Raw genomic sequence first — 27,647 nt, forward strand, 5'->3', positions numbered from 1 at the left:
TTTGTTAGGTTCACACACTCAGTGCATAGCAGGATGCTTTCATTATCAGGTAAGGAAATGTAAGTGCAGCTTTATCCCCAAACCAAAATCAAACCAAAAGAAAGCAATCACCAACTGATGAAGAAAGCATGAAAAAGTATTTTAAAATATTTAAAACAAACCAAACAAAACCAAAACCAAAAAATTAACATACAAACTTATTACTGGCTTCGTATTTTAATAGAGCTTTTTTTTTAATTTGCACCCAGTATCTTTGAGACTGCGAAGCACAGGACTAAAATTCAGTATTTCAAGCTCTGCTAAGCTGTGTTTTCATCATGTGGCTGATGGGTCTCTAGGGACAGGACAAGAGGGAATAGCTTTAACCTACCAGAGGGAGACTGAGATGAGCTCTTAGGCAGAAGCTCTTCCCTGTGAGGGTGCTGAGGCGCTGGCACAGGGTGCCCAGAGAAGCTGTGGCTGCCCCATCCCTGGCAGTGTTCAAGGCCAGGTTGGACACAGGGGCTTGGAGCAACCTGCTCTAGTGGAAGGTGTCCCTGCCCATGGCAGGGGTCGGAACTGGATGAGCTTAAGGATTCCTTCCCACCCAAACCATTTATGATTTTATAATGCCCAAGGACTTGACAACAGGAACATCTAAGCCTCCATATTTCTATTGCTCTTTTTTGTTGCTTGGGGTTTTTTTCGTTTAGTTGTTTAAACAACTTTTAGCTTTTTTAAGCTATGACTTAATTGTGCTTAATATTTACACCTGTTTGAAGTGAAATACCATTTGAAAAGAAATCACTCCATCCCTATTATTGTTTATAAACTACAGTATCTAGGACAGTAACAACACATTTCAAACCATATAATGTGTTTTTGCTCACACAGAAAAGCTACATTATCACAAGTGGACTACTAGACTGAAAAAAAGCAATTCTGCTTTTATGACTTTGCTATGAAAATATCCAAGTTTTATAGTATACAGGGGCTGTCAAACGGTACAAATGCAACTTCTTGTACTTGCTATATCCTTTTCCTGTAACCACCATGTTGTGTAGCATTGTCCTGGCTGTCTTTGTGGGCTGTGCTGTTATCAGGACATGTTGCCAATTCTCTGCTGCAGCAGATGGTCTTTAGCTGCAATCACCCATGATGTGGAGCTAATGCCTTAGTAACTGCAGATTTGCCTTAAGCATGTTCTTGTAACATTAACTGACTTAATTCTCCATCATTCACTGTATTTTAACCAACTGCAGGAAACTATTTTAGACATTCTGTTCTTCAACACACAAAGCTGGGAATACAGAAGACTGAATTTGGTGCCGAGTACCAGACAAACCCTTTAAGACTGATTTTTATGATCTTATCCTGATATTCATACTCTCATCTATGCAATACATAGAATGGGCACTGTAGTGACTGTAGCTGCATTACAGTCGCTGCCCGGTTTCTGCAGCTATACAGAAAGTTCTTACTGCAGTTTGAAATCAGGCACTGTTTTCATTTCATGGATAATGTTTGAATTTCCCAGTTGCTGTATTTACTAACTCAAGCATGATGCAGTTATCACTGGAGGTATGAAAAGACAGTGTGAAATTGCAAATGCAGCTGAACCCTTCCATAGAACGAGGTTTCCATTGTCCACTACTGGTTCCCCATGCTTTCCAGGCAAAGCTTGACCTCAGTTTTCCATAGGAAACACTTGGCACCTTGAGAAAACATTTATCTGTTCCACATTCTTGAGTGTATCCATACAAGCAACATATAATCAGATGTATAATGTAAATATAATATATGTATAATGTAAAGAGCTGCAAGAGAGCAACACTTTCACTCTGGATACAGCACAGTCTCCAGGCTGAACACTCTGGAACTTTAAGCATTCATCAAACATGACATATAATTTAATACACTCTTGAAGTGTTTGTGCAATAAGATGTGATTTCTTTTTTATCAGGTGACAGTGACCATGCTGCAAAGGTTTGATATTCTCTTGGGTAGTTTTTGGTGTCATGAGTCATGGCAGACATGGAGTAAAGTGATTCTTGGGCCTATCTTTCCTCTTCCTCCAGAGACAGTAGCACTATCCCTAACAAACACAACTGCAACTTAGGCAGCTTCTGTCCGTCTTCATCATGAGTCTTACCACTCGAAACTTGAAAGCTCACATCTCTGAAAAGCCTAAAGGATGAGTTCATTATGAACAAGCAATGTCTGAGTGATTCTACCCGCATTCCCTAGCCTAGAATCATTTTTCCACTCAACTACTGCAAGTGACAATGATACGAGATGTACATTGATCACATGAACATAAGTGATGATCATAGTTTTGATATCAGAGTTTCCTCTTCTCTGAGCTAAAACATAACTCCCTTTTGTAAGTGTACCTATGTCGAAATAAACAGGGCTCTTCCAATATGATAAATGCTTACTTTCTTCAAAGCTCACCTGGAACAAGAACAACTGACTCTTTGGACTGGATCCACAAAATCCCATGAAACAGCGTTGTTAGGAACTTCCTCTTCCATATTTGCAGTTGTGATTTGATTCCTCCTGAAGAAGATTAAATTATTTTAGTAGTTATCACTACTAACATTTTAAAAAAGCATATGCATAAATGCGCATCTGTTCTCCTTAAATACATTGCTTCCTTCTACTTCACTTTTGAAACAGAATCCTGTATTTAACAGCAGTTCCGTTTACTACTCCTTAAAACTTACAGTTTGATTTCTATGGGAGGATGGTACCAGCTCTATGTCTGGAGTCTGAGCATAAGCAGCAAGGGGCAAGCAATTTAAACTGCACCTAGAAATTCTTCTGACATATCAAATGAGGAAATTACATGAGAATAGTGAAAAATAGTGCTTTCATACACTTTAAATCTCCAGTAATGAAGGTCTATGATACTAACAACATGAATTCACAATATCCTTTTTGACTGGAATTTCAGCCCAACATGTAATGCATTTTACAATTATTATTACCCTTAAAGTTCTAACTATGAAATACATCCTATTTGTCCTTCAGTCACCCAACTTTCAGTCTCATAACAACAATTAGAGCTAGAAACTGCAATCAATAAATCTGACAGCAGCTAGCTAAAGGCACATTTGATAGATTTGTGACATCAAAGACTGTCACAATTAAGATACACAACTGCAAATACAATGCTAAGTGTCAGGAGTTTTCAGCTGAATGCAGGAACAAATTTTCTTTGATAATCTGTTCTGCATCATTAGCTTTGATTAGTAGCCAAAGAATTCCGTGAGGAATAACATTATCTAAGGCAAAACTGTTACGATGTTAATTATATATATTCTGTGTTTGTTAATAACAAGCCATCAGGACTGCTGCCTTACTTGGACTGTGACCTGTTGAGAATGCACTCCTTCCAGACACGGTGAACCATGTGATTGTGAAATTTTGGAGTAATCTTGCCTGATTTCTTTGGACTGTGCACACTGACTGTCCCCTCCTGTACAGCTGAATGGCTGATATTGCTCTGAGAGCATCCACTTTCTCCTGCAATATAAATATTGATGTTACAGCTCATCTTAATACTCACATTTGATATTTTTTCCTGAAAATGACTTTGCCTGTTACATATTAAGAAATCCAATAATTTCTGTAAACTATTTCAAAGCAAGAATCAGTTCTTTATATTCAAGATAAAACCTCACTGAAGAAATAAATGGATTAGTATGATGCTATTTCTTTATAATATCCTTGAATTGAAATACCAGAATCAAAACATGCATTGGTGAAATCTTACAGTTGTATACTAATACAGAAGTTCTGCAACAGTTGATCATTAGTGTATACTATTAACATAATATGAGAAGTTCTCAGCAATGCTGTATGATTATCAAAGAGATAACAAATGAAGATATTACTTCAACATGTTAATAGCCTGAAAGTCCTGATTTACATTCTGCACTTCATTTCTTTCCATCTGTGCTGCAGAAATCTCACCAGCAGATGTTCCTTTTTCTTTATGAAATGTGGTTTTGTTTTAGAATAACTGAAATCTAGGACTCATCTTTACAGACTCAAACTACAACAGTAGAGGGAGCTTTAGGTTCATTTGGCCTGGTGGCTGAGCAACACTGCTCTGGATGGAACAGTAAGGAAGGGTATGCCGCATTTTAACAAGGTCAAATCAGTGTACAGAACACTTCGTCCTCCTGCTTGTCACAATTTAAGGAGCTTTAAGAATGAAAGGCTGAAAGGATTCAGTGCTATACACCACTGCAATTAACAGGGTAATTCTGCTTATTTCGATTAGGTGACTTCCAAAATACAACTTTTAGAATTGCATGCAAGCTGCCCAACCCTGTGTCTTTGAGTCTTCGTGTTTGTGTATTTTCTTCTCCAGTCAGAGCTCTACATTTCTTTCACTGGCTTTCAAATGTTCTATAAGATTATAAACGTGACAGATGATCAGAAAAAAAACCCAGGTCAAAAATTGAAAAATAGCAAATCTGGTCTCCTTTGGGAGAGAGGAATGTGGGTATATAAGCAAACCCAACTCCAACACACACACATATATACATGGCATGCGTCAGTAGCAGGAGAGTCACAACTGCCAGGGAATAAAAAAGGTGTGATGGAAAGGGGAGGCTAGGAGGCAGGAAAGGATAACCAAGGAGCTAGGAGAGCTTTCAAGTTACATTAGAGTGCATTAACTATTGTTTTCCAAAACTCTGCAATCTGTTTATACTATACAGTACAGCATTACATGGCATAACGTGAAACAGAACTTCACAGCAGGCCAAAACATTTTGTACTCACACACTGACACTGATTTTTATAAATGAAAATCACTGACAGGATACTGGAACACACACAAATAGCTATGTCATGGAATGGTATAAACTGAAGGACACAACCAGCCCCCTCACCAGAGGTCACTTCACAATCCAGTCTCTTTCTTCACATTAGTAATTCTCTACTTTCAGCAGCAATTTGTTTTATTGTGTATTTGAGACACAATCACAGAAAATAGGGTTGACCTGAAGAGATCATCACCTAGCTCATCCCCTGCTTCGAAGCTGGATCAATGTATCTCACTAACCTGTTCTTTAAAACACACACACACACACACACACCAACAAACCCCCAGGAAACCCTCAAGAACCCACCCATCTCTCTGCTAATGGACATGCTGTAACTTCCAACCAGTCAGTTTATTCTAACGCATCATTATCCTTCCTCAGAGCAAGTTTTCCCTCATGTTTAGCCTAGTTTTGCTTTGTTCCAGTTTTGGTTTGTTACATGTTGGTTGCAGACAGATTATTCTTCTCCTGTTACGTCTCTGAAGACGATTCCACCATTTCTCTTTCAAATTTCTTTTCTCTAGACTAAACAACCTCAATTCTTCCCATCTTTTCTGTAGGTCCTTTTTGCAACATCTATAATCATTCCCAGTGCACTTTTCTGGACTCCATCCAATTTGTCCACATCCTTAAGTGTTCAGAACTGGTGATGGTACTACAGCCACATTTTTACTAGTACAGGGCAGGACTGAAGTATCATTCATGTGCCTCAGACTAACCCAGTTTATGTATCCCATTTACTGATTCTGAACTGCATGACATGGTTTTCGATTCCATTTCTCCAACTTTTCAAGGCCTTTTAAAATGGTGCCTGATATAATAGAAAGGAATCCTTTCATTGTTGGCTGAAAAGGCACCCCTCTGATCCTATTTCACGTTGTCCTCAAACAATGGCAGAGATCAAACACAAACTGTGCCTGCCAGACTGAACAATATGAACACTGTTTAGATATTACTAGTTTATAAATATTCTAAAACAGAACGCCCTTGTGATGTTGTACAAGTTTAAGAGGGATCTGAAGAACTTAAAAATACAATAGCACGTTACAATATACATCAATACTTCATCAGGGATCGCTATTTACAAGTCGATCATCTTGCTTCAGGTAGTTACTGAAAAGCTTCTTGCTTATTTTAACTATCAGTTGTGTTGGAAAAAAAACACTATTCAAGGGAATTTAAATCTCACATTTTATATTATTAGCAGTAATTACTGCTAAGTAAGATTGACTCTCTCAATGTGACAGAACTATCTAATAAAGGTTAAGCCAGCTTGCTGGCTCCTTGGACCTCAGGGAGGCTCTAATAAGGATCCTTTATCCCCATCTGTCCAAGTTCAAGCAGAAGGTAGTTGTCCAGTGGTGAGTGGTTTCTAATGCGAGTGGTCAGAAGTTGCCCAGTGGTGAGCAGTCGCTAATGACTCTGCTCACGTGACTCAAGTCAGAGAATCTCCCGTGAACTGGCACAGTCAGTTAATAGGCATCTACAAAGCATAAAACATGCCAGTATTTGTGAAATTACCATCAATAAAGGTTACAAGGAGAGCATGAGAAAGCTGGGGGAGGAATCTTACCCATCTATACAAATACTTGACAGAGAGAACAGAGAGGATATAACCAGTAGTATCCACTGAAAGGATAAGAGGTGATAGGCATAAAATGAAATACAGGAAATTCCATTTAAACGTAAGAAAGAACTTTTCATGTGAAGGTGGTCAGGCGCTGGCACCGGTTGCCCAGAGAGGTTGTGCAGTCTCTGTCCTTGGAGGCATTCAAAACCTGACTGGACAATGTGTGAGCAACCTGCTCTTCCTGACCCTGCCTGGATGAGACAATCTCCAGAGGTCTCTTCCAGCTTCAGCTGTCTTGTAATTCTATTAACTGGCAAGTCTGGAAAGAGCAAGTTCAGAAGACAATATACACAAAAAAGCTGTAAACATGCCTTAAAAAAGTTTTTGAGAGGGGGAAAAAAATAACTTAATTTCTTCTTTCTACATCATATATTTTCCTTTTTTTTTTTAACTACTTCTCTCAGAAGTTTGCACTCAAACAAACATTTCACTCCTCTGCTCCTTAGTTCTCATTTGAAATTGCAGTACTGAATTTGTTACAGCATAACCACACAGACAGCAACTAATCAAAGTCTTGTCTGTGTTCCAGGTGATGACAGGTTTTAGATATTTATTGCAATGTCTAAGCAGCAACAGGACATGCATATTCATTTCAACAAGGGATATTAAGGATCTAGTACCTCACAGAACAAGCATTTGGGTGGCTTCTGAGATTAGAACTACCATGGATCTCAAAAGGGGTATACTCCATCCAGACAAAACATATAGCTCACTTGCAAATATCATGCATCACTGTTTGCCATCTGTGTACAATGCAAGCCTGTGGCAGGCCTCATCTGGGAAGCCCAGCTCCTTCCTACCAGTTCCAGTGACTTACACATTTCTTTTGAATGGCCCTTAATCAAAAACCAACTGTGATGGACAAAAAGAGCACCTAACATTTGCAAATTCTTATACCAACAAGAATTCTTAGTTAAGTGCTGTATTCCCAGCTCTTTACAAAAAGAGAACATACCCCTATATGTTCACTGTACTCTTTAACCACAATGAATCAACACCCTCCTCCCATCCCAATGCAAGAAAACCAACACTAACCCTCCTAAACCACTGCCAGAATCCAGCCTCTCAGGTATTGGCACCACTGCACAAAAATAATGCATCAATAGAAAATGGAGTTTAACTGAATTCACAAAGTTTTGTTTAAAGATGTATCTTCTTCAGGGGTGTTTAAACCATTTGCTTTCTTTTAGCAGAAGAAGTCCTTTCCTAACCTTCTCTCTATTGCCTTTCTTTAATCTGCTACTGTTCATACTTACCCTCACTTATCATGAGCTACGCAAAACTGACTCCAGCCTCCTCACTTGCTTACCCGTAACAGCCTGCTCTGGAGAAGTGGGTGGAGTAAGCGGCATCCCACAGGTACTAGCAGGATCCTTCACGCTTCCAAGCCCCTGCTGTCCCACATTTATATGGCCTCCAGTACTGGCAGTATTCTGTGACATGGGAATGTCACTCTGGGAGATGAGAACAAAGGCTGAAGGATATACCATCCTCACACCACCTACAAAGAAAAAGAAAATAAAATCTGAAATATACCTGGTAATGCAGCAGCTCCAGCTACTTCAACTTATTTCCAATGTCAGTTAGACAAAACTAATTACCTGAAATATAAACAGCTACGAAATTTCACATACTAATGTACGTATAACCCTCTGTTAACCAGTACAGAGCTGAAAAAAGGAGCCTGATATTGTGAATAATAGCATGTGGGAGACAGGGAGTACAGAAGCTTGAGGCAAGATAACTAGTCAGATGTTCCAGTGTCAGGAGAGCCACAATAGGATATAGGAAAATTACAATGGCTCTTTCTGATTAATTAGATTTTGTAGAAAATAACCCTTCAGGCACAATACTGAAACTTACCAACAATGACTTCAACTGCCACAGGGAAATCGTTGTCATATCCCAGCTCCTCTTCCTCTTTCATGCCTTCTTTTTTCTTCAGCACCATAGGATAGAAATACTGCCATTCCTCCATCAACTTCCGAGTCGCTGGATCTGACATCTTGTACGACTGGCCCGTGAGTGTACCATTTAAACCATAAGGACTCACCAACACTGCAAAGTAATAAACAACAGTCCCTCCAGTAGGTTTATTTAAACTATGGATTACTGAGTCTCTACTCCTCCAGTCTGAGTCACTGTTCCATGCACATCCTATTTAAGGATCTGTCTTCAGGGGAAAGCTACTGCAAAATCCGGTGTGAGTTTAAAGCCACATTCCAGCACAGCCATCCTCATAGAGCTAAACCCACACCTTTTTGCAGTTCAGATTAATAATTGCCACAATGAACTAATCTAATTGTACTGAAACAGCAAAGGGATGACCATATGTGGAAGTAATAGAGGCAGATATTCAACAGGAGGAATTTTACCGGGAGCATATGGTGTTTGAGATTTCTCAGTATTACGAAGGAGAGGTAAGAGTATATGCAGACAACTACAGTCATGTCAAATCAGGAGACTCGTTGCTCAACACGTATTTCTATTCATACTCTATTTTGCTTTTAGTCACATTTGATTTGAGAGAGTAATGAATTTAGCTCACTGAAATCAAACCTTCTATGAATTAAGTGTCTCGGTCTCTGTCAAAACTTTGTATCTAGAAACAAACTGTTTTTTAATAAAGCTTCCCTAAATTGACATCTCTATGAATGCTCATTTTATAAGTCTCTGGGTGTATGTTTAATTTTATAAAGATTTCTTCCTTTAATTGCTTTGAAATTTTAATTTCTGTCTGTAGTGAAGACAGTGTAACTCAATGACTCAAATAGTCTTAGTTTTTTTGACATAGAGAATCACATCACAATTACATTATGAATTTAATAGGCTGTTCTCTTAATTCTGTAAACCCCTCATTTCTTACACTGCCAAATAGTCACAGATACTTTGAGTTTTGCATTGCTTCACACACACCTCTTTTAAAAACATAAGAGTTGTCAATCTCTGAATGAAAAGTACTCCTGAATTAGATAAGCTGTATTTGTATTTATGTAGCACCGAAGTTCTAGATCTGAGCCACTGAACTAGACACCATGTAACAGTCAAATCAATGGACTCACTTCCTTAAATAGTAAGTCTTCTTAAATAAAAGTGATAATTTCTGGTTTATTTATTAGATGCAAGTACCTTTAAAAACAATGTTAATGAATAGAAAGCTCTGGAAAATTCCCATTCCCATATGGCTGACTCTAGAGCTGAAGTCTTAACAACATCTTCCCTTATGTCCACAACTTCCTGAACAGAATTTAACCAAGTCTTAATCTTACCTTACTCACCTCCAAAGATAACACCCCCAGGAGTGAAGCCCCTGCCATGCATAAGTGAGGTTAAGGCACATGAAGGTCCAAATCCAGCTCCCTTACCTTGGAATGGTGATGGTGAGGACTGGGCCATATGGATATGCTCTTCGTTTATCAGGTAGATTGGCTGGTGCTGAGCGATCTCCACGCTTGTGCACACATTGCTTTCCCCATGGAGAAAGAACGTGAAGGCACATGACAAATGTTCACTGGAAGAGGGGGAAGACAAATGAGAAAGACATTCATTAGCATGTTAATGAACTCATAGGAGATAGTGATTCCACAGCCTTGGAGGCCAAATATATACACTCTTCTGTTTTGTCACTTGCGCCTACTACGTACAGGTTCACTGACTGATTGCTAACCATATACAATAGAATGACCAGCCACTAGACAGTTGTTTAACAAGGTTGGCAGATACCTCAAAGGTTTGTTTTCCTACTTAACAGAATCATAGAAACCTGGAATGGTCTAGGTTGGAAGACACCTTAAAGCTCATACAGTTCCAACCCCCTGCCACAGGCAGGGACACCTTCCACTAGACCATGCTGCTCCAAGCCCTGTCCAACTTGGCCTTCTCAATCTCCCCTCTGTCAGGTTGCAGCCATTTGCCCTTGTCCTGTCCCTGCAGACCCTTACCCAAAGTCCCTCTCCAGGTTTCCTGTAGGCCCCCTTAAGGTACCTGTTTCAATTAATGTGATTCAAATGGGATTTTCAAGTAGTAAAAATAGGGCTCTTGAGAAATTCTTCAAAACTCACTCTCAATGAGTACTAGCTGAAAAGAAATAAAAAAGGAATAGGAAAGATTTTTCGCTAACATCTCATGAGAATCTCCATTTAAGAAAACAAAAGCTCATGAATATTACAAATAGTTGACAATGGTCTAAACTGAGCCATGGATTTGCCACTGACAATCAAACTTAATTTGAAATGAATGGAATTTAAAATGTTCCCACTTGATTCTATCCAGAGAATGACCTCCCATCATAGCTATTTGCTTAAATATTTCTTGCCACAAAGCCACAAGAAAGAAGAAAACAAAGTACATTCAAACTTTTTATCATCATTTTAATCAAGTATAAATTCACAGAGCTGAAGTGGTAATTCTGCAGAAATTTTTCTGTCCAATACAAGAGCTGGGCATAGTTTTAGAGCTGTTGGCTTTGGCACCAGGCCACCCATAATGTAACCTGGATTCTAAAGACAGCTCTGAACTACCCTCACCAAAAAGAGAACACACAGGCAACTATAACAACTGCATTTTAGTACTGAACTCAACCAGATGCTCTACTATTGTCAGATAGTTATGAACAAAGGCATTGGTGGGCTAGAACAGGAAACTGGTTTAATCTCACTGAATTTCTGACTGATTCTACACACTGTGTAGAACAACTTTTTGTCCTGCACTACAAGTTACTCTTCTGTGAGCCTCAAATACTACCACAAAAACTGAACACAATGGTCAGCTGAGGAAAATATGGAGAGAAAAGCATACTTAAATGATAGGTAACAATTAACTTCCTTGGTGCCATGACACCAACAGGGACATGGGACACACTGGATCACAGTCTGCCATGGGTAAATCAGTATCTCACAGGTATTTCTATGCAGCTGTCTTGCCCCAAAGAAAAACAAAGCAATTCATCTAAAAATTAAACAAATTGAACAACAGACTTCTGCACATACAAGAAATAAAAAAATAAAAGCAAAGCCCAATTATTTCATCAAACCCCATTAGTTTCCTTAGAGAGGATGATAGCCCTTAATATAAAAGGAAGTCTTAATAAATAAAAAAGCATGAGAAATGTGGTCTAAAATCAAGCAGGGATATCTCTCCAAAGGGTTCAGCATGCAGCAGGTCAGCCTTTCTGAAGCAGGGAACAAAGCTATTAGTAAAGTAGACATTTGCAACTCCTGGTTTTAGGATGTTACATGGAAATCCTCCTGGTTCTGCAAGGGTTTGACTGCGAACATCTCACTTGCTTCTATTGACCTGACTCAAAACCCAGCCACTTGGGACCACCCAGGTCTCATTCAAGTCTCTTGCAAAGTGGCCTGGTATGAACAAATCACACCCAATCTTACGCAACATTCACAAGTACCCATAAACACTGTGAGAGTAAGAAACAGACAAAATCAGAGTTTAAGAGAGAAAGATGAATTTGGTTTTGCAGGGAATGGAATGCATTTCACCAACTTTATCAACTGAGAAACAGCTAACACCAAAATTAAGCATTAAGTTTGGAAAACTAAACATATTTACAACTAATTACAGGCGAAAAGATATACAAATACAGTACTGGCCCATTTTGCTTTCCTGCAAATAAGATGGATTAAAGAATAATAGCAATGACTATTACTACTCATGGCCAGCAATAAATACTGTTTTAGGGAAAGAGGGATCATTTCTAGCACTGGATCCAAAGTAAATCATGCTCAGCTATGGAAAGAGAACCAAAAGATGTCAGTCTCTCAATCACTCCTCTGCTTCAGAGCACAGGTACCAAGTCCACACAGTACAATAAGAAGCAAACTCTGCCCTGCCCCAGGCCTTCTCCTGTGTGCCCTCCATCCAGCCAAGAGAAGAAACAGCTACACAGCCTTTATACTCCCTCCCTCTGGTGCCAGAGCCACTGCTCTGAGCTCAGCTTTCAAGACCAAAAATAATCAAGATCAAGGCCTGGAGACTTCCTGCATTCCCAAGAGGCTTCTGGCAGATTCCCAGTAAAATGTTTACTCTACTAGCAAATACAAGTTTTGTTTCAAGCAAATAGCATCAGCACACTGGGTGATGTATTCCACTCAGGCATGTACATCCCAGCCTCCTGACATTCCTGTCTTCAGTCCATTTCACACAATTCCTGAAATACCAAGCTGCAGAAATCATTCTTGCTCCAAACAGGAGACAGATCTCCCAGTATAGTTCAAGTAGAAAACTCACCGAGCTAAAGCCAGTCAGCCTGCAGGAGCAGACTGAGCACCGAGGCTTTACTTTTAATAGGCACTTAGCTCTAACTCCACAGCAAGACCTACATACTTCAAAGTAAAGCTCCAAAATACAGGAATTGTTCAGGTCCTCACTAGAGTCTTCCAATAGGGTTTTTATCAGCATCCAGTTTTCTTAAGAGACCTACGACTCTTTGTGCTACCAATGGCCCTATGAAAAGCTAAACACAAAATTCAGATCAGGCTGGAGTTTCTAAAATGCACCATCTTCAGACTGCTTCTTTTTATTATCTTATTTAAATTTATTTCAACCTAGTTCAAACCCTGAAGCTGACAGGCTTTTGTGTAGCCACTCCACTATCTCTCCAGGTTGTTAAACTTCCCCATTGCTGTACTCTTTCTTATCTCTCCGAAATCAAACTCTCAGAAACCACCAGAGAGGCATGTGAAATGGCTTCCAAACTACTTCCACTGCTTTACAAAGGAAAACGCTCAGCCACATACCCATGAACTTAGCATGACATACAGTACAGATGGATTAATTTAGATACCTATCATTTAGGGCTTGAGGCTTCTAATTTCTTCCTTTGCTTGGTTTTTGTTTCAGGCATACAAACAGTGCCACCAGAGACAGTGGTAGCTGCAAGCAGTTTTCTGTCAGGAAATGTGAACACAAACTTAAGTAAAACCTATTATTTTAATCTTATTTTATAACTCTCTTTTCATCCTGTTTTATACCTCTTGTATTTATACTACACAGGCATTCTTGCCTGTTTATACAGGTACCTTTTCAGAACCCTTTCTTTCCATTACAGGTGACTGATGGATGTCACCTTCCCAAATAGAATATATAGAGAACATATGTTATTTCCAACTACAGCTAAGGCCAAGGTCTGGAAAATGCTGAGCACTCTTGAGGCAGCAGAACACTTGAGCATATACTTTCATAAATATTTCCACTATATTCACTGAGACTTTTGTGCTAAAACTAAAAGATTTAATTCTATAAAAGGCTTTTATTAATAGAAATACAAAGAAAAACACAAAATCACTCCTCAAATACACAGTGACAAATATGCTGTGCTATTTCCCTTCATTTTATTTTAAATGTGTTCTTGGTGTTTAGATCCCTATGTTTTACGAGGAAGGGAACAGATAAGGAAAAGAAATAGCCAATGTCATAGAATCTTTTGTAACTAAAGCTAAGACCTATGTCCTTCTCCTAAGTATTGCAGGTACGTTTTTTGCCCATAAAACAGAAAAATCCTCAAATAAAGAGTATTTACATTAATCAAACCTTCGGTTTGGCACCTGATCACTCGCAACTGACAACAAGTGTCTTTCAAATGACTCCTCTGGGATCTTCATTACCTTAAATAATCTTTGAGATGCCTAAAAATGCAGCTGAACACCTTGTCAATGTAATGTTTAGGACCTCCCATAACCTTTATGAACACCAATCCCTCAGTTACTATAAATGACTTAAAGGAAATAACATTACATTACATTTACTTATCTATAAAAATCAGATGAGGATTATGAAAACATGACCCATGTTTAAACTGCACAACATTGGCAGAGAAAGAAGAACATCTGATGGATCCATGTACTTATTCCATTTGTTAGTTGCTTTATACAAATACCCAATGGAACCTGCACCAGCCTGCATTCAAGCTAAAGAGATGACTTCCACACAAATAATGCAATTCATAACTGAGATTTGAATGCATGTACTAAACATGTGCGTGTGTCAAGGTGCAGTAAAACTGTACCTTGTAAGAGATTTCAAAATACCTCCTTTTGGGTAATAAATATGCAAATCAATTACTTCAGGAAAACAGTAATTTAAAAATGCCAATAACAATTACTGTGGCATGGGGAGAAGGCACTAAAAAGAATCACAGAATAACTTGGAAGAGCATCACCGATTATTTTCTGTATTAGAGGGACAGTCCAAAACCAAGTTTATGATATGGATTTTCCCATTACTATTTTACTGCTTTTAAATCACTCATTGAAAAGCACTTTTATACTCTGAGAAGCACTTGCTGCTCTGCAGTGTGCAGTTTCTAAGCTGGGTTTTGTCCCAAACACTGCAACCAACTCACATACCCAGAAAGCACAATGCAAACAGTACTGACGCTAAATGTTCCTTAGAAGAAACTGGTGAAAACTTGAGAATCTCATACTTGTAACATTCATTCTGGTTTTAGAACAATTTCAAGGATGGTTTAAACACTTATTTAAATACTTATTTCTCTGTAGAGGAGCTTGAGATCCCTTGCCCTGCCACCAGGCTGCTGACATCTCTCCTTTAAAGCAATTGCCCATAAAGCCACTGACTGAGTACAATTAATTCTATTTTATGACCCATAAATTGGATTGCTGTTCTAATTCCCCTGAAAATTAGGGTTGGGATCTGAAAGCCCCCAACTCACTTACCCTGAAACAGCTTTATTAAGTATGATCTCAGAAAGAGGGCAGTAAGCCACATGCATTAGGAAAACAGTCATACCAATGACACTGATCACTTAACAGACTGTAACAGAGAGGGCATGAAAAGGCTCTGCACAGATTTGAAACATGAGAGTAAGTAAGAGCATAATAATGTCCTTTAAATTTGTCTAAAGCCCCAGGACAGCTCTCAGCAGGTCACACTGATGGTCTGGACAGGAGATGGCAGCACCTGGACATACCTAGAGCTCACAACCCCCTTGAAGAGGTGAGAGCAAATTTATAGCCCAGCATGAAAACTGCCTCTTTTTAAAGAATCTGGAAATAAATGTCCTCAATGAAGCTTGAATTTAAAAGCTCCCACAACAACCAAAGGCTGGATGTAATGGGAGGAGAGAATCAAAGCTTTCTGCTTTGATTTTACAGAAGTCAGACCCTCTGTTCCAACACAGCGACCTACCTGTTTTGCTTAAATGAGAGAAATGTTGCACCCTCCTCATGCCCAGATCTCCACTACTTTTCTCTAGGACATAAGATGGTCCAATTTAGGAACTACAGGGACCTGCCAGGCAGCTGTGTTAGCAGAAAAAGCTTCTTCACATGTACCAAGAGAGCAGAAGAGGACCTGGAAACTGAGACTTCGTCAGTAGCAGCAAATAAAAAACACCAGGACACATTCTTCTGGTCCTTAGGGGAAATACCACGTTCATATCATAGAATTACGCAATAGTCTGCATTGGAAGGTATCTTAAAGCTTCCAACCCCTGCCACGGGCAGGGACACCTTCCACTGGAGCAGCTTGCTCCAAGCCCCTGTGTCCAACCTGGCCTTGAACACTGCCAGGGATGGGGCAGCCACAGCTTCTCTGGGCACCCTGGGCCAGCGCCTCAGCACCCTCACAGGGAAGAGCTTCTGCCTAATATCTAAAATTTCTTCTCAATATCTAATGGTAAAACCTCTCCATCTCAAAAACGGAGGCATTAGCTGGAAGCAGTCCTTGGCTGTTCTATCCCCAGGACCTCTCCTGGGCATTGCTTTGGAAGAGTGCTAGCTGCCACTGCTCAAAGCCAAGTAGGGAGCATGCAACATAAAGCAGTCTGGATGACAGCACACCAGTTCTGGAGATCATGACTTGTCTGGTCCACTTAGTAGTATAGACACATTCTGAGAGACAAAACATTTATGTGGCATTTCTCATGCTTGCAAGTAACCCATAACATACTTTCTGCCTACCAGATGGAATTTGAATCTTGCCCAAGCTGAAAAAAGACAAAGTTATTCAGAAGTTCAACTTCAGTAGTTCACAATATACATTCAAGAAACACGGCATAATGAATGAGTAACAGTTTCTGCAGAAACCACAGCTAAGCCAAAAAGGTAAAGCATTTCCAGACATGAGGCAATTCCAGAGTTTTCTAGATACAACAGCCTTGCAACAAATGACAGCCAGCACAAAGCTGTCCACATTTCTGTACTGGGCATCAATCTCACATAGATGTTTCCTCTCTGCTATGGCCCCAGATGCAGGCCTATACTCAAATATGTCAAACAGCAACTTAGAGCCTATTCTGTGCTTAACCGCTGGTCACTGAAGACCTGCTGCCCAGCTACATCCAGTACGTACTATGTGTTAAGAGCTGGAGAGAGTCCCTTCAGCAGGAGCTTCTTTGAAGGCTAATGAAGACCCGGCTGAAACAAGGTGTTGTGGCCATTTCACTGCATCACAGGACTTGCAACATCTTTTCCTCATGTGACACACCGTTGTCTCGTGAATAAGGGAAACTGATAACCAGGAGAAACCTGGATACACAATCTGTGTTTCTGCAGCCCTTTCTGCCCAAAGTCACACATTTGTGCATGGCAGAGAAGAAGAATACAAGCTGCAGATTAAACCATACTTCTCTGGCAATTATTCCTTTCCTCTTTCTTTTGTTGTCTCTGTTTCTCTCTCCCTCCCCCTTGTCTCCTCCCACCCAAACAAAAAGAGGGGAGAAAACAACACCAGTTACCAGAAGTACCCAGGCCTTTTAATGATTGTGTTTTACAACTCAATATGTTGTCTCACATATTCTGATGGAATTTTTAAATGTATGAGATGTGCTCACAGCAACTCGGTCTAAATATTAATTACCTTTAGTGTTTTCCAGTGGTGGAGTAAGTACTAAGATAACAGTTTCACAATGCAGTGAGCATTCAGATAACATTATCTAAACACTTTCTGTGTTACAGACTTATTATCTCAACACTTCCTCAGTTGTCACCACCACAACCTCTTGCCAAGGCTAATATATGCCTCTCTATTGAGATTCTCTCCCTGATCCCATCTCTACCAGCATTCTATTCTTCCCTCTGTATAAATGTATGCACAGGATGACCTGCTAGCCTGGAGGGATGCTGGAGTTTAGACTTCAAATGGATACATCAATCAGCAGTGTGACAGGGCTAACAGCAATATGAACACCTCCAGGAAAGTCAAGGGGAAACTGCTGCACATCACATTAGCTAACATTTTGAGGAGTAATTATACTGGAGCCTCTGTACGCACAAGAGCCACTTCAAGTCTTTGCTGGAGAAAAGTACCTTTTGTCCACGTACAATGTACGTAATAACCTTCAGTATGAGCACAGTACAAACTGCTCTGAGCTTCCTGCAATGGCTGTTTGTGATCTCTTAGAATAACTTCGTTCCATGTTTGGCTTTTTAATGACCTTAAAGGTGGACTGGACTGTACCCAGAACAATATAACAGAGCTTACACATCGTCAGTAAATTACACTGTGACAGTGCTTAACCTCAGGAGAAGTTTTCACTTCAGGAAAGATCACCGAGCTTTAGCCAGATGACTTCTGCAGGAAGCAACATGTTCTACACTAAAAATCATCTCATTCTTTCCCTGAAAACTATATTATAAAGAAAAAAGCATATTTTTGCAATACATTAAAGCAGTGGGTAATATTTAGCTTGTTTTTTTATTAATGGATTAAAATGCATAATTAGCTCCTCCAGTGCACTGGCATTGTGAGATTGTCCTCCATGTAAAACTGAAGTAGCAGTTTTATTCCTGTGAACCTCAATGAAATACTGCATCGTAACAGGTGAAAATCTCCCATAAATATTCACAATAAACCCCTTATTTTTCTATATTTAAGAAGTGCTGCATGCTGAACATGGAAATTTAATGATTTATTAATAGCTGCCCATGGATATAGAATGTGGCTTGTCAAAATATGCTGTTCTGATCCAAAATTTGCTTCTTATTATTTTTAGGATGAACTGAAGTAATTCCTAGGATGAACTGAAGTAGTTCCTAGACTGTGGATAGCTATAAAAGAAATAAGCCAAAATGACCCAACATCCCTGAATAATTAAATCAGGCAGCAGGCTGCCATGACCACCACAATGTATTTCTTTTCACTACATCCAGGGACAAATTCTGCTCTTCATATCCATTCACACCAAAGACAACATGGAGTAACAAGGAAGGGTGAAATGCCTCTGGATCAAGGATGTTTGTCCTCATACCAAATATGATGGCAAAAGAAGGTTGGTCAATCTATCTGCTAATACAAATATTAACCAGTTAAAATCAAGGCAGTTTAGTTAACACTTCATGACTCCCATTCTAAACAACTTGACATGATTCCTGCTCTGCAAATGGGACATGATGCCTCTCTGTGACAGGATGTCACCTGTAGACAACACTACAGGAATCCAAAGAGTACTAATAAATAGGTGAAGAGTGTTCATCCTTCTACTAATACTCAAGAACATTTCAGATACTTCAGGTTAGAAAATAAACTGCCTGCAAAGAACAGTAGATAAACAGAGAAACAGTTTCCCTCAGTAACAGAAACCACCTAAATTTTGTGCTGAATTACAGGTTTTTAATAAACCCCAGTTTTTACTTCATCTAATCAATACCAGAAAAAATTAAAACAGGTCTCAGGCACCCAGAAAACAAAATTTCTGCAATTAAATCCCAAGCAACAACAGCCTGCCCTTAGCAACAGATGGGAAGTGGTGTAGTCAGCACTATACCACACTGTGCAGCTCGAGGCACTAATGATTACTGAATGCATTTATGGGTTTTAACATTTGCGTTACACTTCAGAATTGTGCTGATGCAGAACTACAACTATTTTGATTTATTTAAAATGTCAGTACCAAAAAATTTATTCTGGAAGTTTGTCCTATTCATTATGAATATAAATTCTTTGTGATTAGACACTGTATCCTGCTCTGTTTGGGAAACACAAGAATTGTGACCATATTTCTATTGTAATACAAGATAAAAAAAGAAGAAACATAAAGGTTATTAAAGCTACATTCAGGTTAATGAACACACATTTTTAACTGAAATTATGAGCTTCTTCAGATATACAACCTTACCAGAAATCAGGGACTTGCTCATATCTGTACCTGTATTATCAGTTATCCTAAACCCAATAGCACCTGCTGGTAATAACTACAAAATGAATTACAGTTAACTAGAAACTTGTCAGAAGGGATGCAATCTTTCTTGCTTTAGCATACTCAAAATACCAACATCAGGAAGAATTGCCTATAAAGCTTGTGAAATCCCTGCTGTTATCACCCTTCTGACATCTCTCTCTCCTTGTCTGAAGTGCTGCTTTTTCACACGTTGTTTGAAATGGACTCCTTTGGAAAAGCAATTTCCATACAAGATCTAATACTCTTTAAAAAAGGAATGCAGCCAGATGAGCCTATATACTCAACGTGACACATAACTTATTCATGGCACGTGAAAAAGTTACACGTTAAGTTATGTGTGGTATCTCCAAAAAAGCCCTCTTTCTGTGCTGTTAGTCTTCACATTTTATTAAATACCATACGGGCATAAAATCACCTCAGAACTGTCATGAGCAGTTGTGCTCTAGAGATCAGGACTGAAAACATTCCTTTTGAATATTAATAACTAAACTCTGGAACAAGCCTGACTGGCACTGATGGAGGTTCGCCAACCAACTATTCCATTTTTCAGCCTAAGGCATAAACTGACCTTTCCTTAACAGCTCAGTACTGCGAAGTTTAAACCCTGGCTCTCCTTAATTTAAGCTTTCCTTGGTAATTTTATCTCAGATGATACAGCTATCAGTTACTTCATGTCACAAAGTGAGCTGTATTAGTATCATCAACTGGCATGCTTGCACAATGTGGGTCACAGACCCACATATAGCTGAAGCTCTGGAAAAAGGGGTTTCCCCTTACTGCTGTAAAGATGCTTTCAGCAGTCATAAAGTGGACAAAAAACCTCCTCCTTTCCATTACTGTTTGTGTCATGCTGCTCTAGAATTAGTAGCTGTTGCATGCTGGTGATCAGTGGGCTACTAAACTGTCCCTTCTGCCAACCCATCATGCCACCCATGCTCTGCCGGAGCTCTTCCCCAGGGAAGCAGAGTCCTCCTTCCCCTCTGGAGAAGGGGAAAAGGGCAAGGGAAACGTTCAGAGGTTTGATATTTGACACATGACAGGCACTAGCATGTATTGAACAAGTCAGTCTGTAAAGCCTGGATAATGAAAATAAGAACACTGCAAATTAAGTTTCTATAGTTTCACTATTACACCCTAACTGCACTATTGGGATAACTCAAATCAGTGATACAATCATGTTCAGCTTCTAAACAGAGTATTTAACACACAGGCATGTAAGAGGATCAAACCACATTTACATTAGGAGCTTCATTTTCATAGTATCACTCTAGGAGTAAATCCACAAGTCATTCTCAGTCCCACAGTAATTGTGTAAGAATTCTTTCCTATATCCTTGTGGCAGAGATTCACTCAAATTTGTCACCACATCTTTGCTCTGGACTAGATTCAAAGATGCATTTTTGAAAAGACTATACACATGGGGTAATACACAAATCTCTTAACACTGACATCAGGATGTGGTTCTGAGCAACCTGATCTAGTGGAAGATGTCCCTGCTATTACACGGGGCTGGACCCGATGAGCTTTGAAGGTCCCTTCCAGCCCAAACTATTCTATAATCTTGATCTCTTTTATAGCAAAACATCAAAAATCACTTCAATTCTGTCTAGATGGTTATGTCACAAGAAGCTCTGGAAGCTAAAAAGCTTCATCTTCTGTTTTGCCTTAAAACGGCTTTGATCTCAACAGAAACTTGTTAGAAATGATTATTGTCACTACCCCTGTAACTTGAAAACTCAGATCAGCATTACTGTATGTGTTTTTACAGGGCTACTGTGTAAGTGTGGATGCAAAGTCTCAAACCCCACATTATTTGTTTTTAGAACACATGTAGTCCTCTTGGTACAAATAACACAAGCTCAGAGTTTTTCAGGAACCAACACTTCCTCAGTTGGGAACACCGAGTTCAAACGTCCACCTCAGTACTGTTCAGACAAGGCTGGAGACACCTAAACAACTGAAAAACATGAGGACAAAACCAGCTGTCAACAACTCTGCAACAACCCTAACTAGAAGGTATAAATATAAGGAGAAATAATAAGTGAACAGAAGATGATTCTCAGATTGCTAACAGCGTGTGGAGAGAAATGAAGTAGATAGTAAGCCACTGCCACTTAAGCAGTCCTGCTTGCATCATGTGTTTCTATACATGGAGGGGTTGTGTGCAGCTTTACAGTTCTTTCGTCCAAAATCTTCACAGTTTATAAGACCATTGTACAGAAATCCCAAAGACGGGGCTCACAAATAATGAAAACTGAGATTTCATAAAAGAAAAAACAAACGTTTCTTACCATAATAGAACCTGATTTCCTGAAAAGCATGCAGTCTTCTTTCTCACTGCTTTTTGACTAATGGTAATATCAATCCATAGCAATTCACAAGTTAATAGACACTACATTCAATTTGCAGTATCTCCATTTAAATGACTTGTTCACTCAGTCACAGAGATGCTCTCCAGACTTGCACGCAGGCTCTGTCACCACAGTTAAGATACCAGACCACAAATACATGGCATACTTTTGACATAGAAGTTATAAAAATAAACCCACAGCATATCAAAAGCCAATCCTCCTCTTAGCAAGGCCTCAGAACACACGCTTATTTTTGCTGTCTGCTAATGTAGGTTAATGCACCCTTCTTCCCCTCACCCCCATGAAAGCTGGATGCTATTATCCAAAGTAGCATTATATTAGATTAAGGCCATTCAGAAAGGGTATGCTTGGAAAAAAATATGGCAAACTGAATGGGTAGAAGGGACATAAGCCCATATTTTGTTGTCATTAAGTTCACTGAAGATGAAATTACATTTATCAGTTTCAGTCACAAAGCAAGTACATCAGCAGGGAAATGTGGTTACTTAGTTCCTTCAACACAGAAAAAAGAGGAAGAACATTATTCTCAAAAATCTAAAAGCCATTACTGCAGGTTTGATTTGTGCTTTCAAACAGCTCCTTAACGTGGGAATTTCCAGGTAAAAGCAGAAGTAAAAAGCATTGTATCATAGAATCATAGAATAGTTAGGGTTGGAAAGGACCTTAAGATCATCTAGTTCCAACCCCCCTGCCATGGGCAAGGACACCTCCCACTAAACCATGCCACCATGTTTATGTTTTTATGTTCTAGATTCACACAACTACAGTTGTCAGGTTTTAAACCCATGAACCCATCTGCCAGTATGAGCCAGTTTCTAGTTTTTTCTGGCAAATAAACCTCAGCATTGGGAGCTCGCTACTGAAGCAGCGGCCTCGCTCTTACAATAGGCAATCTAAGGCACGTCTGAACATCTTGGATCAATTTGAAACTGACAGCTGGAAACAGGCTATGCAAGTGCAGGAAGACTTGATTCACCTCTATGTTCATTCCTCCCCCAACACAAATCTTCTGAAACCTTTATATGATTATACACCTATGATAATAACCCAGTATTTAAATTACAGAACACGAAGAGATATGAATCTTAATGGAGAGCTTTAATACTCCTCGGACTTGAGCTAAACTCTCACAGTTTGTCAGGGGGACAGCACTACTGTAAAACGAATGCCTTTTTGTGTCCCTGGAATGAAAAAACCCAAACCAACCTCAACTATACCTTAACCGAATGAAAAAAAGCCCAGATCACAAAGCAAAGTACCTAAATCTCTGCATTTCTTTGTACTGCACGTCTTGCTCAAGTACCAAGCATGGAGTATTTGATGTCCTTAACCCTTCTATTAAATTACACAGAATGGACCCATGTTTTTCAGAGACCTGAACCTCATTAATTTTACAGTATGATCTTGGAGGAAGTTTATCCTCCTTTGCCGGACTGTTTGTAAAAGAGACTATAAAAATATGTAAATACCTACCAAAATAGATTAAAATTTGTGCTGCTATCAGCTGTAGCACTTTGGAGTTGCACAAAGTTCTTTTACATGCGCCCATTATGCAGTATGATCACAACTAATGGAACACATTTTATTATTCAAAACAATACTAAGCAGCATGTAGAAAACACTAAAGCCATGACAAATGCATTAGTTTATGATCTTTGCACTTGGAAAGTACAGTTTAACTAATTAGAGAGCAATGAATCCCTGTACATTTAACTCAATCTCTGAATCCTCTCCAAATAATTTAACTCCTGCATGTTGACTCCCATCTGATGTCCCTGGAGAGTGAACGCACTTGAAACAGGTGGCACACAAATCCCATTGAGAAACAGAGAAAGAACTGCATTAGCAGGGACAGAGTATTGAAGACTCCCAACTCAGTCAACCATATTCACTCTGTTCTCTCGTGCTCCAGCTCCCCAAGTGATTTTTGTTTTCAATGACAATTACACATCCCAGGTAATTCTTTTCATTAGTTTCTAGACCTTATCTACCCACCGCTAGCTCCTCTCTTCTCTTTTCTTCTCAGTTCTGCAGGCTCTATATCACTTTAGTCCTCTGCTCTTCCATCTTCTGTAGATGTAAGTTAATATCTGAATTAATTCTGGAAGGCAACATCTCATGTTCCATCTCATTTCTTGACTTGAAAGCCCCAAATTTCAGGTTCTGTAATAACCACCTTCCTTGTAGGATTCCTCTTGCTGTAAGACAGATTTCATTTCTCCTTGCCAAGCACACCTACCTAGTTCAACAAACTCAGTCACACTGTATTGCTTCAAATGACTTTATGAAGACTGTAACTTCATTTGTTCATGAGGTACAGGAAAGTAATTTCATATCAAAGACAGGGAAAGATGGATCTGTTTGCCAAGGCAGTCATTACTCGGATGGGTTACAGAGGCACTGGACATCATCCCAAACTCCAGCAACACAATCTTAAAGGGGGGGGGGGGGAACATTAAGTTTTTGGCCTATTAAAACCCCTTCCAATCTCATCAATGTTAGAACTGGTAGGACATTCTACTTTCCCACAAGCTGAAATGAAGGCAGGATTTCTCTGTTTAAACAAAAAGGTAAATTTGAACATGAGTCAAGGAATTCACCTTTGCTTTAAGCTGCCCAAGCAAACAGAGTTTGAAAAGAAATAATATTCCAAAGGAAGTGTATTTAAAAACATGTTCTGAAGCCATATGTGCTCGAATTAATAGAAACTAAATGAAAATATTATTTCTGTACATCGGTTCAATATTTCTTGTATTTTAAACACTTACACAGAAGTATGATGAACACATTATCTGAAAATGCAGAAAGTCTGTTCCATGAAGACAATTAAAGAAAATAATGAGAAGGAAAAACAATTATTCGATCACACTAAAAGCAAGATTTCCTGTTTTCAGTTCCACCAAGCAATCTTCTGAGATAAATTATTTCCTCCTTAGTTTTTTCCCTTGAATTAAGCACAAGTTTCCATTTGAAACTGCTGTTAAAATGAAAAGAAAAACAACACACACACAAACCCACTTCTGCGGCAAAAAGTATTTTCTATAAATGCCTGGCATACCAGTTCAGTGCCTTGGCAAGAGTGGAACTACAACTGGTGCTGCAGATTGCGCTGAACCACACAGAAAGCTCTTGTGAACAGCAGCCATTCACGATGGGACACTCCAAAATTAAGTGACCACCAAAGAGAGGAAAAGCAGGATCATTTCTTGAACCCAGAGCAGCTCAGGCCCTAAGCCCCAGCGCCTGTGTCTTGGCCTATGTGGCCATCTATACTACCGACAGGACCACTGCCAGGTCAAACAATTTCTTCAGCAGGACTGTATTGCAATGGTCAATTTTGCACTGAATTCTCACCCACATAGAGAAACAAAATGGTTGAAGCTTTTGGCTAGTTCTGTGACGGCACATGTTTGTTTGCAAGTGAAAAACAATGCTCTGAAAACCAGCTACAATCCAAAATTGGAAACAAAATGAAAGAAATTATTTGACGATCTGATTAGTCTATTAGTTAGCACACAGAAAGCACCCTGCTCTCATGTGTACAGGTACTGTGCGTGGAGTTCTGTGTATATGTAATCCAACATGAGCTCCAACACAAACCCACATCTAAGTAGCATGCCAGGGGGAGGAAAGATGCAGCTTGCCCTGATCTTCAAACCAGCCTCACCAGTTAAATAGTGAGAGGGAAATTAAATGAAAGCAAAGCTGAACTCCATAAACTCTACATGTAAGCTTTTATAAAGTAGCCATAACTACATGTATTGATGGAGCATTTAAATTGCACAAGGTTCACAAAATTTTCCTGAAAACCCCCAAGACTTCATTATTTCTAACAGGTCACTGAGATTTGGCAGGATTTTCCTCAAGGTCAGAAACATTCTCTTCATGCTTTCACTTAAATACTGTTAAATTTTGACTGAATTATAGGGTGAGGAAAAGAATAAATAACCGCTCCCCCATCCTGGTTCCTCCTCCCCCTTCCTGGCAACTTGAAAGCCAGCCAAAACCATTAAAACTCAAGTCCATGCTATTGCCATTACCATCCTGTTCCTGAAGAATCCAGAAACAGGGAAAACACAGGTGTTACCAGTCAATGCTGGAGAAGGGAAATGAGTTAGACTGCAATCACATCAAAATCCCTCAGTATAGTCTGCAGCTTCAGGATCCCAAGTTTTTTCAGTCTAGCCTACAGAAAATGTCTCGTACCATAACTGATAAAATGGAACCAACAGAAAAGGAGTTAAAACATCTATTCCTCTATTGGGTTAGTTAAGCTTCTCAATTCTTCAAGTCACATGAAGCAAGTGTCTGAATCCTCAAGGATTTATCCTGCCTGTTGTGACCTGCTGTTTCACTGGAGCTTGGTGTTTCACTGGAGCTTGGAATAAGCAAGGCAGCCAGACAGTATTTTTCTTTGTTGGCAGTTCAGAATCCCTGGAATGGTTCAGGAATCACTCCTGCACATCTTCCCAGCACCTTTATTACCATGGAAAAGAAAGTGCTGTGGTAAAAAGCAGGCAATTGGAAATAACCCAAGATACTGAATGGAGTGATTGAAGATGATTTCAACCAGGGAATTCTAATACAACATCAGCAAGAGTCTCTGTTGCCTCTTCAAACTTTGGTCTCTGTGTGGGCACATCTTTCCCTCTGTGGTGTGGACAATTATTTCATGCAATGTGCAGCCTCACCCAGGACTCAGTCTCTTCTCCAGAGCTCCCTATCAACCCTAAGCTGCCTGGATCCACCACATCTCAGCAGTTATAGCTTATGTTCTAACCTGGTAGCTCTCTGCTCCAAAGGAAAGGGAGCTAGCAGCAGAAAATAGGAATTTCCTGGTAGAACTTCTCCTTTTTTCAGCCCTGGCATCTGAAGACAGGCAGAGTCTCCACAATATTATTTATGTGCCCTATGAAGAGGGGAGTCACTTCCTTTTCAAACGATTCTGGTAAATGGTGGGATTGTTCACGAGTGTGATTGCTATCAGGAAACACGAGAAGGTTTTTGAAGATGCGAGTACAACAGGGCTGCATAATCCTAATGCTGTTCCCACAGAGATGTCAGGCTCCCTTCACACACTTAAATAGCTGTCTGCACATAGACTTTTATCAAGCTCCTTTGTTTTACCACAATCAACCACTGCATGAGATACATTCAACTGTTGTAGAAAAAAAGACACATAAATACATGTGAGCAGAAGAGCAAAGTCAGAGCAAAGGTTAAAAAACGTAGTCTTTTATGTGGGACAGGTTGGTAATACAAGACTGAAAATGAATGAAAGGAGTAAAGAATATGCAAATTATTACACTTTTTCCTCTAGGGCACACAATTTCCTCAATAGGCAGGTTACCCACCCGATGCAGCTGAGGACAACACAAGCCTCCTTTGTCAATGCTTAGTGACCTATTAAAACATTCCACTGTAAAATGAGAGTGTTTTCAGGTGTTACAGAAGGTCTGGAGACTCGGATACACCATTATTTACAGACAGCAATAGATACATTGCACAGAAAAGGAACTACCAGGTTCCTTTATTCTGTCTTAAGAACTTTGCTGACCTTACTGTCATCAGATGACAGATCTGGCCTATGGACATGTCCATGTACCGAGAGAATAGCAAAAAGGTTAAGTCCACACTTGCACTTCATTCCATAATTTAAGTCTAAAATACAA

At 39.5% G+C, this 27,647-nt stretch overlaps 1 protein-coding gene across 2 annotated transcripts in view; it reads right to left on the minus strand.

Annotated features, from left to right (window-relative positions):
- Nucleotides 1–27,647, minus strand: part of MED13L (mediator complex subunit 13L) — a 185,967-nt gene that overhangs the window by 41,307 nt on the left and 117,013 nt on the right. For both annotated transcript variants that reach the window (XM_080628961.1, XM_080628960.1), the window contains exons 5-9: nt 9,816–9,961; nt 8,314–8,508; nt 7,760–7,951; nt 3,345–3,507; nt 2,434–2,538 (exon numbers count right to left, since the gene is read on the minus strand). In XM_080628961.1, the coding sequence (XP_080485087.1) occupies nt 2,434–2,538; nt 3,345–3,507; nt 7,760–7,951; nt 8,314–8,508; nt 9,816–9,961 (801 nt within the window). The remainder of the gene's footprint in view (nt 1–2,433; nt 2,539–3,344; nt 3,508–7,759; nt 7,952–8,313; nt 8,509–9,815; nt 9,962–27,647) is intronic.

Source organism: Psittacula echo, assembly GCF_963264785.1.
Source record: "Psittacula echo genome assembly, chromosome: 13".
NCBI classification, from domain to species: domain Eukaryota; kingdom Metazoa; phylum Chordata; class Aves; order Psittaciformes; family Psittacidae; genus Psittacula; species Psittacula echo.